This window comes from Tamandua tetradactyla, chromosome 17, assembly GCF_023851605.1.
Source record: "Tamandua tetradactyla isolate mTamTet1 chromosome 17, mTamTet1.pri, whole genome shotgun sequence".
In the NCBI taxonomy this organism is placed as follows: Eukaryota; Metazoa; Chordata; class Mammalia; order Pilosa; family Myrmecophagidae; genus Tamandua; species Tamandua tetradactyla.
This window is the reverse complement of record NC_135343.1, coordinates 76,737,312-76,750,273: the sequence shown is the minus strand read 5'-3', so window position 1 is coordinate 76,750,273 and position 12,962 is coordinate 76,737,312. Positions and strand designations below refer to the sequence as shown.

The following is a 12,962-nucleotide window of genomic DNA, read 5'->3' as shown; positions in this document are numbered from 1 at the left end:
TTGCACAATGAATAGAAACATTGAATACATTTTATCCACATTTATCAATTGTTCACATTTCACCACATTTGCTTTACCATCTTCTCTCCTTCCCTCTCTCTCTCAATACACCCACTCACCCAAACACATAAATAAATATATCTATTTATTTATTTATATATATAATTAATATAAACACACGTTTAATGTGTAAAATTTTCTTTCTGAACAGCTTGAGAGTAAATTGAAGACATCATGTCTTTTTAGCTTTAAATACTTCTGCTTGTATTTCTTAAGAAAAAGGATATCCACTTAGAGACTTATAGCTCACTTATAAAAATCAGGAAATTTAACATGAGTCCAATACTATTATCTAGTCTATAGACCTTACATAATTTTTTTCAAATTCCCCAATAAGTTCATTTATAACCATTTCCCCCTGAACCCAGAACCCAGGATCACGTATTGAAATTAGTTGTCGTGTCTCTTTTCTCTTTTAATCTGGAATAGCTTCTCAGCAGTTCTTTGTGTGTGTATGTTTTTTTTTTTCTGACAGTGACATTTCTGAAGAGAACAGGCCCAGTTATTTTTCACAATCTCCCTCATTTCTAATTTGTCTCTTTTCTTAGAATTGGATTCAGAGTCGAGCCTGCATTCTGGGCAGGGATAGCTCAGAAGTGCTGGATCTTTCTTGCTGTCTTGTATCAAGAGACCCACGATGCCAGCTTTCTCCAATGATATTGATTTGAACTTGGGGCACTGGTTAAGCTAGTTTCTGCCAGGTTTCTCCACAAAATTACTTTTTCCATTTGTCATGAATAAATAATCTGTGAAAAGATACTTTGAGACGTGTAAACGTCTTATTCTTCATCAAACTTCCACCCACTAAGTCTCAGTAACTACTGATAACTCTTGACTGGGTCAATTATTGTTCTGATTACAAATGGCCAAGTGTACTTAGTAGCTGGCATTTTTCTGTAAGAAAGAACTCTACCTTTTCCCCCATATGTTTGTTAATTTATTATAAGTTTGTACAAATTGGGTTTTTACTATATTTAATGGTTTATAAATTCATCACTGACGTTACTTGTTTGGATGCTCAAGTTTTCCAGGAAGAAATATGTTTAGCCCAATATTCCTGAAGCCACTTTCACCTCCATGGGTCTTCCCTCAGCATACCCTTTGGCTTCCTGCTTAGGAGTGTTCCATGGGGGACATTGTGGGAAACCTGCAACCAGACTGTGAGAATGGTACAGAATTCAAGGGAAGGGAAGGACCTCCTGCTCCTGAGGTGCTCTGGAAGGCCTTACAAGGGAAGTGTTTGGGTCTTTTGATAAATCAAGGAGCAGGCGGGAGGGGGGCAGAATGCCCAAAGGCGTCGGAGTCCAAAGGTTTAAGTCGTGTCCCTAGCTTGGCAGGGAAGTAGGAAGGGGAGAAGTTGGAAATGAAAATTGCGGACATGTTGAAAAATGTGTTTCTATGGAACTTGGATGCTAGCTTGAATAAGGGAGAATTCACAGAAAGCACTGAGCAAGAAACTTACGTGATGGGATAAAAAGCACTTTAGGAAGGAACAGCTTGAGGACAAGGGAAGAGGCTCTTACTGCCATCTAAAAGAAAGGCAATAAAGATCTTTATTTCGTACATTTGTGGTTTCTTCTCTGGCAGAAAGGAAATGGCTCTCTGTGCAATTTTGTAATTAGGGCATAGATTACAACCACCTGGGCTCATGGGGTGTAATCATGAAAGGAAATTGATTTTATTCCCTATGTCCCTTTAGATATTATTCAAGGAGCACATTCTAGCAGTTTCGTGACTCTTTTTTATTACTCTTAATCAATAAAAAAGTCCTATGGTCATTTGCAGTTGCCAAACAGTCTCAATTCAGGAGTGAGAGGTGAGGCCGGCAATTAAGCTCTTATTCAATTGACACTGCTGTGAGGTGGCTTCCCGCATCCTGGGTCTACCAGGGGTTCCAAACTGATGCTTCTCTTTCGCTTATGATTTCCCTCAAGGGTTCATCAGCTACCACCGTGGGAGCATCCTGTTGCATGCCTCGTGACATGGGTGATGCATTTTCAGGCCAGCTGCTGTCCCCTAGCCTTCGGTTTTGGGGGCCACTCTACTTAGACTCTATCAGAGATTCCATTGCCCCTTATGATTTGAAAATCTCCAATCCAGCTCTCACACTCTGTGTCTCATGCATGGACTGTGCTAAGTGCTGAGTAAATGCATTCACAGGCTTTGCGCTAACAAACTCTACGCCTGCTCAGCAATCCCAACACTGCCTCCACTGCTTCAACTTCTCTAGCAGTTTATATCAGACAACCTTACACCCCATCCTGTGGGGGTTGCACGCCAACTTTATGGATAGAGCCATGGATGGCCCTTCACTAAGCTTGCGCTGCTGGGCTGATACCTCTTCCCCTCCCCCTTCAGGAAGTGATGGAATCCTAGAACAGTTCTCCCTAAAGAAGCCTTTATCACAGAGTCTCTCCCCTTAATTAACCCGACCACCCTTGATAATGTATGTAGGCTTTAAGAGCAGTGAAACAGGTTTTCTTTGATTTCCTTTGACCATTTGCATCTGAGACTGGCACCTCACTTTGTAGACAAGCTTTTCCACCTTTATTAAGCCCTTGGTTTGAGATTTCTCCTCCATTCCTGTTATGTTAACACCATTGACCATGTACCCATCCTATCCAACACTTCATTATTCGTACAGGGGATGGATGCTCTGCAGCCCCACAGGTGGTCTGAGCACAAACCCTCAAGGACGCAAAGCCATGGGCTGCATGCGATGCTGTCAGCTGATCCTGACATCCCCCAAAGTGCCCCTGCGGCTGGAAGCGAGGGGACACATTTTATTTGGGGGGGGGGGGGACTTTGCTTCAGTCAGCCCAGCATGGTGAATGCAATACCCGAGGGTTCTGTGGCCAACCCAGGGCTGAGCCTCAGCTGATGTAAAATTTTAGAGTTTAAGGCTCTGAGCGTGTACAGGGTCTGACTTATAGTGAGCATCCTCGTTCTTATAGAATTGTCAAAAAATCGTTTTCATGCGATATCGCTGTTCTCTCTACCAATTTTGGGGTGAGACATGAAAAGGGGAAATATATTACAGAAGGATGGCTAAGGGTACCTATGACATGGTCTTCTTTCATTTCTCTTGTTATAGGTGGTAGAGAAAAATGCGGATCCAGAAACGACACTTCTGGCCTACCTGAGAAGAAAATGTATCCTGCCTTTGAGATGGGAGTGAGGGAGACGGGCTGATGGGACTCATCCTCTGTGCCCTCATCACTTTCGGGCAGCCAGTGGGGAGGCAGTGTGGTGCGAAGGAGAGCGTCCTGGCTCCGGACCTGAGCAGTGGCTTTTCAGTTGCAGTTGGGTCTCTCAGTAGCTGTGTGAACTTGCGCAGTCATCTGAGCTCTCTGGGGCTGAAATTTTCAGCTATCAAATGAGGGGATTGTTCTAGATGTTCTTTAAGATCTCTTCTAAGCCAAAACTCTAGTGCAGCCGAGGTTTAAATTCTGGACCTGCAGGAATGGAGCATTCAGCAAGTCCCTCGTAAGGCCTGGAGAGCTTCAGGGACGTGTCCCTGTCAGGAAGAGAGTGGGCCCTTGCTTAGGTGTCCTCTGCTTAATAAATAAATGGGCTCCTTGGCACACAATTCCAGCTCTGCTTTAGTGGAAAGAAAGATGGTGGAGAGGGATGTCTATTGGGAAAGTGATACCTGAGATGGGGAATTGTGTAGAGGCATGACCCATTGTAGAAACGGTACATCTAGAGGCATGGCGTGGGGGGTGAGGGGGTGGCTGATTTTTAGAGGGCCTTTGGATAAAGCTCTTCCCCTGGCTTGGAAAGAAGCTCTATAAGATCACCTGTACTTTGTTCTTTCAGAGCATGAAAGTATTCTGAGACCATACGAACAAAACAAAAAGTTGATCGTCAGCATTAACATTTAATGCACTTACTATATACAGGTAGTGTTCAAAGTGCATCGCCTGGGCCAGTTCATTTAATCCCACGGATTAAATCCCCACCTCCATCCCCCACAATCCCACGGATGTGAAACACTCCCTTTTCACAGATGAGGAAGTGAGGCTGAAATGCGAAGTGCTAATCTCTCGTGGGTTCTGGACAGAGCCTGCACCAAAACCCGGAGCTGTGCTCTCAACCTCTCACCTCTGTTGGGAACTCTCCTGCCCTCTGTCAATGGACCCCCCAATCCCAGAGGGATGTGACATATCTGAGGACAACAAAGGATTGCTTCAAAACCCACAGAAGTGAGCCAGAATCCATGGCCTTTACTCTGGTTCAGCACCTCCTAGCAGACAGTGGATGACTCTGATGGATTTTTTCTAGGAGTTCTGACCTGGCATGGGCAGGTCCGGTCCCATCAGGAGTGTTAGCTTTTTGATAGCAATGGAATTCCTCCGTAGAATTTGGAGGCTGCATGGAGCTCCAGGGCAGCCCATATCTCCCCGTGACCTGGGAAGAGACTCTCATTTTCAAAGATTGTTGATATCATTTAATATTTTAAAGTAAATTTTTGAAGAACTGAAAGCTTCAGAAATTCATTATCATAGCAATTCACCGGTTAAAGGTCACTCTGAAGAAGTGAAATGAAATCCCAAACCGAAAGGTACCAGGCAAGTGTAAAGTCCCTGCAGCTTGTTGCTGTTTGTGCTGAGACGTAATTTTTGGGGGGAGTCCTGGACAAGAGAGAAGAATTTCTTTCTTCCAGAAAGACCCCAGGGTAGAGGAAGACCTTGCCAGGCTTTGGGCTGCCACCACCTACCTGTCCTTACAGACCCCTAGAGCTTGTGCAGTTGAATAGACATCCTGGTTAGTGAAAAAAGTACCTTAAGACAGCTAACCCTTCCCCCAGCACGACTGGAAAAAGGCTGTGTGACAGCCATTATTAACTTTCTCTAGAACAGCCTTTGGGCGCTTTTCTATTTTTTTTTTTTTTGTGTATGCTGTAGGCAGGGGTCACATTTCATTCTATTTCCATGTGAGTATCCCCTTATTCTTGCACAATTTGTTGAATTTTTCATTTGTTTGGTTTTGTTGCTTTGTTTGTTTTTTGGGGGAAGTGCATGGGCTGGAAATCAAATCCTGGTTTCCTGCATGGCAGGCGAGAATTCTACCGCCGAGCTACCCTGGCACCTCCCCTCCCCTACCTTGGTGCACTTTTTGAAATTGTAAAGGGTCAGATTACCTATTTCCTCAAGTACGTGTCAGAGATGGTTCCAATTTTGATCTATGATCTTAGAAGTCTCCTTTATTGTAATTTTTATTCTCATATCCGATGGGCTGGATCATCAAAAGCCCCTGTACAGCCCTGTTTTGGGGACTTCAAGTTCAGGGTGAAAAGCTGGGACTCAGCATGTCCCAGAACAGGTCAGCCTCTCCCTGGGGCCTGAGTGTTTTCCTTGGACGCCCAGCTGATGTGACAGCTGCGCACACACTCAGTGCTTCGGGCATGTGATTCACCTGCCTGGTGAGCCCATAGAATTGGGGGCATATAAGACCATGCCTGGAAAATCCCAGCCCCAGGGAACGTCTCCAGGACCCAGAGAGCCCTAGAACTCAAGTCCGGGCATGGACTGATCATACGCTGATGCCTCTCCTCTTGTGCAGGGGGGTCATCCCTTTCCTTGCTGCCCTGAGGGGCTGTGCAGCCTCTCAGAAGGAGGACGGGGTGGGGCTGATGCCCGCCCCTCCCCCCCGCCAAGGGACCTGAGCATGTGTGGCCACGGGGGACTCCTTACATGCAGCAATGCCCAGGCAATTCCCAAAGACCCCCTTCCCTTGAGTCTGTGTTCCTTAACCTTGACCGTGCAGTGGGGCTATGCGGAACCAAGCTGGGCTGCGGAGAAGGTGGCTGTGGAGCTTGTACCGTGATGCTTTCCAAGTATGATCGTTTCCAGAACAAGATCGTGTATCCTTTGCCTGCTGGTTGATTTCCCATGAGACGACCATGAAATAGGGTTAGCTCGTGAGTGTGGATGAGCGTGTGCATGTGCATGAGTACATGTGTGGGTGCAGGTGTGTGCATAGTTGTGAGTATGTGTGCATATGTGAGCCTCTTTGAGCTCTGGGCAGGATGGAATCCGGGCAGGGAAGTTGTGAATGCCACCTTAGGAAGTACCTTTCTGACTCATGTATATCAACCAGAGCAAACCCCTGCTCTTTCCAAAATCCAGATTCCTATCACTCCTCATAAAATCCTTCAATAGCTCTCCACTGATCCCAGGACAAAGTCTGAGCTCTTTGCTTATCAGGTGAGGCCATTCACCATATGCCCCAGGTTTCTCTTCTAGTTTCTTTTCTGATCACTGGGCTCAGCACTCCACTCATGCTGACAATTATGAACTGCTAATGCACCCTGTCCACTAATTTCTTGGTCTTCCTATAAGCTAATTCCCAAGTCTGGAATGTTCCTTCTTCGAGGTCTCTGGTCTCCACCTGGCTCCCTCTTTCCACTTCTTTCGGATTGGGAAAATATATCACCTCCTCCAGAAAGCCTTCCTTGACCTCTCAAGACTAGATTAGGTGCCCTTTGTTGGTGCTGGGTCCATAGTTCCCTTTGTGCACCCCTCCAGAAGCACTTACCATGAGTTATTTAAATTGTCTCTCACACTTGCTTCTGTATTTCCAGCCTGAGTGCAAGTCGTTGAAGGACAGGGGCTTTGCCTTCTCCACCTCTGTGTCCTCAGCCCTCAGCAGAATGCCTGGCATATCTTGGCACTCAATAAACGGTGTTGATGGTATAAATGAAAAGTGATAAATAAAGGAGTAAATGAAAGAAAGCTCCATCTAAGGGGTTGGTGTCCTATGTTGCCTGGGGACTTTCTCTCCCCTCCGATCCACAGAGGAATAGGAGAACTAGAGGTAGGTGAAAACGGGGCAGCAAAAGTGACTGGAGGTTCTGAAACCAAGGATGCTAAGGAGGGGCCCTCCAGAGAAAGGGGTGCAGGGACCTGCCAGAAACTTCCTCTTGACTGGCTTCCAAATTAGCGCTGAGTGAAAAGCAGCCGCAAGTGACCCTGGCTCCCTTACTCCAGCTCAGAGGCACTTGGTGGAGTCTCCCCCCGCCCCCCAGGACTCTGCAGGGGTTCAGGCCTCTGGTCTTGGGTGTATGAGAAACCAGAGCTTAATGTAGCATGAAGTCACATAAAGCTTCCTAAAGCCTCCCAGGTCCCGCACTCAGGCCTGCTCTGATGACCTGGCTGGAGAATGGAATGGCCTTAACCTGGACTTCTAGACACTTTTCTGCCAATGCCTGTCTGGCCCCCATCTGCTCCTTGCACCACGTTGCTGTGACAACTGTGGAAGGAATAGGAAGCACCAAGACGAGGCTGCACCCTGTGCAGGTAACCCGAGGACGGGGAGCGCTGCTCTCTAGGTGCAGCAGTCCTAGAATCTTGTGCGAAGGCCTTGGGTTTGCTGTGTTGTTGGGTTGAGTTTCACTGTCCATACAATGGAAGCATGCTGCCCTGGTCCCTTCCCCACCTCCTGTGAGGTGAGGAACTGTGAGGCTGAACCAAGCCTCCCTTGAGCCTGAAGCTCTCTCTGGTGGCCGGGGTGAGTGGAGCCTTAGATGACCTGGAGAGAACCCAAGCTGGGCTCCCCAGCCCAGCTGCAGCAGGACTGGAAGGAGGGCTGAGGGAACTTTGCTCCCTGTGTTCCAGGGATGTGCTTAGGAAATCCCTTGCATTCCCAGGTTCAAGGTTGCAAATTCTTGGTACCCCTTGATAAAATAATCCACCTACCTCCTGCTCTCTGGAATGGCCACTCCAGTTGCACATTGCCCCTCACACCCACAGATAATACGCTTGTGGTTTGCCAGGGCACCGCCTTCCTTAAAATGGGGGTTAACAAGTGCTAACTAAGGTAATAAAGACATATGAACGTCTGCCCCAAGTTTTCTCCGTGGTGGTATCGGACCACCTGGGAAGAGATGAAATTGGGAGCATGGCGAAGCATGGGCAGCAGATGAGAGGAAGATCACATGGGAAAAACCAGAAGGCTCTTAGGTAAAGTGGAAACCCAAGGGGAAAAGGGGGAACAGAGCTCTATGGGCAGGGGAGACCACTGCTCCCAGCGCTTTCTGTTTGGGGAAACTGAGGCAGTGGCTCTTTGGGATACTACAATCACAGAAGATGCCAGAGCAAGATCTAGGTCTGAAGCCTCCTTGTCCATTGGAGGAGACGCCATTCACTCAGATATTCCTTGGGTACCCTATGTGACATACTAGAGCCAGGGCTTCCGGCTGAGCAGGCTGGTTAGATTCCTCAGGGGCAGTGCCTTGGGCCAGTTGTATGAGTGAAGGTAGGGTGGGGAAGGTGTTGCTTCACTTCCACTGTTCATTTCTTAGGCAGGGGAGGAAGAAATCGCTAAACTTGTCTAACCTGCAGGAGACACAAGAGGGTTAACTTGTAAATATCTTTGAAACAAATAGATGAATGAAAGAATAGTGAAGCACAGGAATCATATCCATGGAATCTGGTTAAAACACTCCTTCTCCAATGGTACAGATATTGATGCACCTTTGCCGGTTCCAAATAAGCTATAGAGCTTCGCCTTGTCTGCTTATTTGGTTTTTCTCTTCATTTCTCACATTATTCTTTCCTGATTTTCCTTCTATGTCCATCCCAGCATCTTGTGCTGCTTCTCCTCTGTTCAGCCCCTACTAGCTGGGATGCCCACCCCTTCTTTGTCTTCACACTCTCCTGTGGTCAGTTTCTTACCATCTACCTGCCAATGATGATCAATTTGTATTTGTATTTGCAGCTTTGACCTTTCCTCGGAAATTCGACTCATATTTTCAACTGCCCATTTGATATCACTGCACAGATGTTTGATCTAAAACTTAACAACTCTTTATTCCCCTCCCCCCAAACTCCTTTCTCACTCATTCTTCTTCCATTGGAGTCAAGGCAAAGCCATCTACACAGTTGCCCAAAACAAAACTCAATGTGTCACCCCAGATTCTTCGCTTTCTCTGCTACACCACACCCATTCCCGCAACAAGTGCTTGTTACTCTACAAGGAAACCTTCCTTTGCTTCCAGTTTTCTCTGTTACCACTCTGTCCAAGCCACAATCCCTGCATGTGCCTGGAACAGGATACTACCCTGGATCCCTGCCTCCACTCTTGCCCTCTACAACTTTTTCTCTACCTACGAGCCAGAGTGATTCTTTGCAAACACAAATTATGTCACATCACTGCCTGCTTAGAATCCCATAATGGCTTCCCAGCACAGCTGGAATAAAAGTCCAAGCACTGGGCAGGCCACGGTGGCTCAGCAGGCATAGTTCTCGCCTGCCATGCCAGAGACCCGGCTTCGATTCCTGGTGCCTGCCCACCCCCCCACCCCCACAAAAATCCAAGCACCTTCCCTGGCCTAGGAAGGCCTGCATGACCTGGCACCTGCTGGCTCAGCTGACTTCTCCAGCGCTGGTGGATTCCACCCAGGCTGACCCCTCAGCTCCTCCAGCTCTCAAGCCTTCTTCCATCCTCAGGGCATTTGCATGTGCTACTACCACTCCCCAGCTCCAAATCATGTTATTAAATTCATCTTAATAGTCCCTTTTACTGACTGCTGAGTGGCCTTTAGTCACTTTGGATCTGGTCATCTGTACATTCTCTGTGTAGCAGCGGCTTCCACCTGGATTTTCCTTGCTTGTTTGTTTGATCAGTTCTTCTCCTAGGTTGAGAGCTTCATGAGAGCAGGAACTTTGCCTCTCTTCTTTGCCGCTGTGTCCCCCACACCTCTACTCTGCCTGCCATGTAACAGGTTCTCAGTAAAACTAAAGAGAATGAATCTGTATATTAGGCACTGGGGGCCACAGTATTCTAGCATTTCGCCCAATAGAAATTCCAAGAAGTACCCCCAAGTGACAAAAACTACTGAGTGAGGAGACTCTCATACTAAAGCTATTCTAGATTTGAATGAGAATTCTGCAACATTCAAAGTATATAGTAAATTCTCAATTCTTTTGTCCCACTGGGCCTCAAGGGTTGCCTTTACTTAAGAATACTACAGGATTCTAGTTTGGACTAACATGTATTCAGCTGGTTCTTAATAAAGACTGCTTGAGTTGAATTACAGAATGCAACCGAACTCTTGATTCACCAGCTGTGTGATTCTGGGTTAATCTTTTAAAATTCTCTGGGCTGGCTTCCACTTCTATAAAGTAAAGGAGGGTGAGAAGACCCCTTCCAGATCTACTAGTGAGCAGATCCCTTCCAGATCTAATAGTGAGAAGAACCCTTCCAGATCTAACAGTGAGAAGACCCCTTCCAGATCTAATAGTGAGCAGATCCCTTCCAGATCTAATAGTGAGCAGATCCCTTCCAGATCTAACAGTGAGAAGAACCCTTCCAGATCTAACAGTGAGAAGACCCCTTCCAGATCTAACAGTGAGAAGACCTCCTTCCAGATCTAACAGTGAGCAGATCCCTTCCAGATCTAACAGTGAGAAGACCCCTTCCAGATCTAACAGTGAGAAGAACTCTGGGGCTTGGCTTCATGCAAGAGCTGCTACCCCAGACAACTTCCCACCAAAGGTTGCTTCAGCTGAGTGGTGAAGGGGACCTGGGAGGGGTTCTGCCAACACCGATGCCTTTGTCATCTACCCCTTTTAGGAGAGAATCGCCAAAAGCCATGGCTCCCAGTGTGGGTTCTGCACCCCCGGAATCGTCATGAGCATGTACACACTGCTCCGGAACCAGCCCGAGCCCACCATTGAGGAGATTGAGGATGCCTTCCAAGGTACGGTGTTCAGCAGCAGCCTAGGAGATGATGGGATGGAGAGAGTGGGACCCTGTAGAGGTCAGGGCAGGGCGGGGAGACAGCCAAGCATGGGCTTGGAGGCACTTCCCCTTGGTGGACAGACAGGCCACCCAGTGCAATGGCTGAGATCTGTCATGAAGTTAGCCCTTTCCTAGTTTGGGAAATACTTGGGTGGTTTGGAGACTACCCAGGGTCTCCTGCCAATGGATTCAGCTTCCTGAGGTGTCTTCCTGCCCTCCCCCAGGGTTGGGAGGGGGCAGCAATGGGATGCTACCAGGGATCATTTGGGAAACTCCACAGAGACGAGCAATGTGGCTTTCTTTCCTCACAGCTTCCACTAGAACAGAACTCTGTAGGGCAGAGCTCGCCTGTGGCCAAGGGGGCTATGATTCTGAGCCCTGGGAGGGGATTAGCTTCCCATTTGCCTCCTGCAAATGGGCTGGGGAGCCTGGACCATGTGTCTATCCCTCTGAATTGAATGTGAAAGACTCGCCATTCACGCGCCATTTCAGTATATCACTTATTCTACCAGTTTTATTCAGTCCTGTCCCGTGTCAGTCACTGTACAAGGTACAAGGAGACAGGTGTGAAAGACACAGTTGCTTCTCTCAAAGAGTTTGCACTTGGATGGGGAGAAGATTTTATAATACAATCTGATAAGCTCACTGATGGGTATGATGAGGCACCATGAGAGGCCTGAGAAGGGGCAGCTGACTCAGTCTGAGCATTCTAGGAGGGCTTCCTGGAGGAAGTGACAATAGATGTTTTGAAATCAGGAATACAGAGAGGAGTAGGGACCTTTGAGGCAGAGGAAATAGAATAATATGCAAGGGCAGGGTGGTAAAAAAGAGCACCAAATTGAGCCCTGGGCCAAGCCACAGGTCTGTAACCTGCCCTGGGAAGGGGGGCTCACTCACATCACAGCTCTTTTCTTGACCCCACAGGGAACCTGTGCCGCTGTACAGGCTACAGACCCATCCTGCAGGGTTTCCGGACCTTTGCCAAGGTAAGTGGGATCCTAGATGGCAGTGTCCCTACTCCTAGAGCAGACACACCCAGGGACCTACATTGGGACGGATGCCAAAAACTTCCAGACTACATGAAATTAAGAGATAAAATCGACAGCTCGTGGGTCCTGGAACTGGGAGCCTCTGGCCATCTGCCTTTCCTACTGAGGGAGGGGGTGTCATCATAGTGCAGGAAGCTGATTCCTGGAAGAAGTAGGCCACCCAAGGACTAGCTTCCTCCAGGGCCTCGGGCCTTGGCAGTTTGCCCTTGGCACACGAAGCCCATGGAACAGGTGCTGAAAGTGGCATGGAATAACAGCCCCAGCTTGGCTCAGCACGTCCGTCCCCCTCCTCTCTCCTGGCTGCTTGCTGCAGTTGGCACACTGCTGGGCTTATGAAACTGATAATTAGCTCTGCAGGCGGTTTGCAAACCTGTGTGGTATACGTAGGACTGTAGATAAACCGAGCCAGGCTGGGCAGGCATCACACAGGGGCTGGGAGGACACAGAGCTGGGCTCCCCTGGCTCGGATTAAACTCCCAGGCTGCACCCTGACCTCTTAACTGGGTCGAGTAGATCCTGACTTTAATCAAATCATCTCATCTCGAGCTGATTCTGGGTTGAGGTGAGAGTTACAAGCTGCTACCTTTTCCGCTGGTGCTGAGATGGAGCCCGGGGTCCAAATCACCCAGTAAGGGGTGGGGCTGGAGCTGGGGGGTCCCTAAAGATGGAAAGCACCACATTCCTGTGAGTGCTGCTGATGGTGTAGAACAGAGAGGTGCAGACTTAAACTAAGACGAAGGAGAGGAGTCTGCAGACCAGGGCTCAAATCCCAGTCCTTCACTTAATAGATGCATGACCCTCAGCAAGCTTCCTGGTTGCTCAAGAGGGGATTCTAATGCAACCTTCTTTTCGGCGTTTATAAAAATGAAATATATACCTCCTGCCAAGCCCATAGAGCAAGGCCCCGGACACCTTGAGTGCTCAGTAAATGCCAATTCTAAGTGATGATACAGGTGCATTTCTTCCACTGGTCCCTGCTTGAGCCTCGAAAATGGCCAATCTTACTTACTTCCTAGGAGGGGCCCCAAAGAGCCGCAATCTAACCGGACCTCCCACTTTTTCAAAAGAGAGGGGCTTTTGGGTGGAGCAGACAATCCATGTCCCTTC

General features: G+C 48.0%; 1 protein-coding gene across 2 annotated transcripts in view; it reads left to right on the top strand.

The window, feature by feature from the left end:
• XDH (xanthine dehydrogenase) overlaps positions 1 to 12,962 on the top strand; it is a 75,214-nt gene that overhangs the window by 3,439 nt on the left and 58,813 nt on the right. For both annotated transcript variants that reach the window (XM_077134985.1, XM_077134984.1), the window contains exons 2-6: positions 3,155 to 3,212; positions 5,830 to 5,926; positions 7,253 to 7,361; positions 10,639 to 10,765; positions 11,731 to 11,792. In XM_077134985.1, coding sequence (XP_076991100.1) covers positions 3,155 to 3,212; positions 5,830 to 5,926; positions 7,253 to 7,361; positions 10,639 to 10,765; positions 11,731 to 11,792 — 453 coding nt within the window. The remainder of the gene's footprint in view (positions 1 to 3,154; positions 3,213 to 5,829; positions 5,927 to 7,252; positions 7,362 to 10,638; positions 10,766 to 11,730; positions 11,793 to 12,962) is intronic.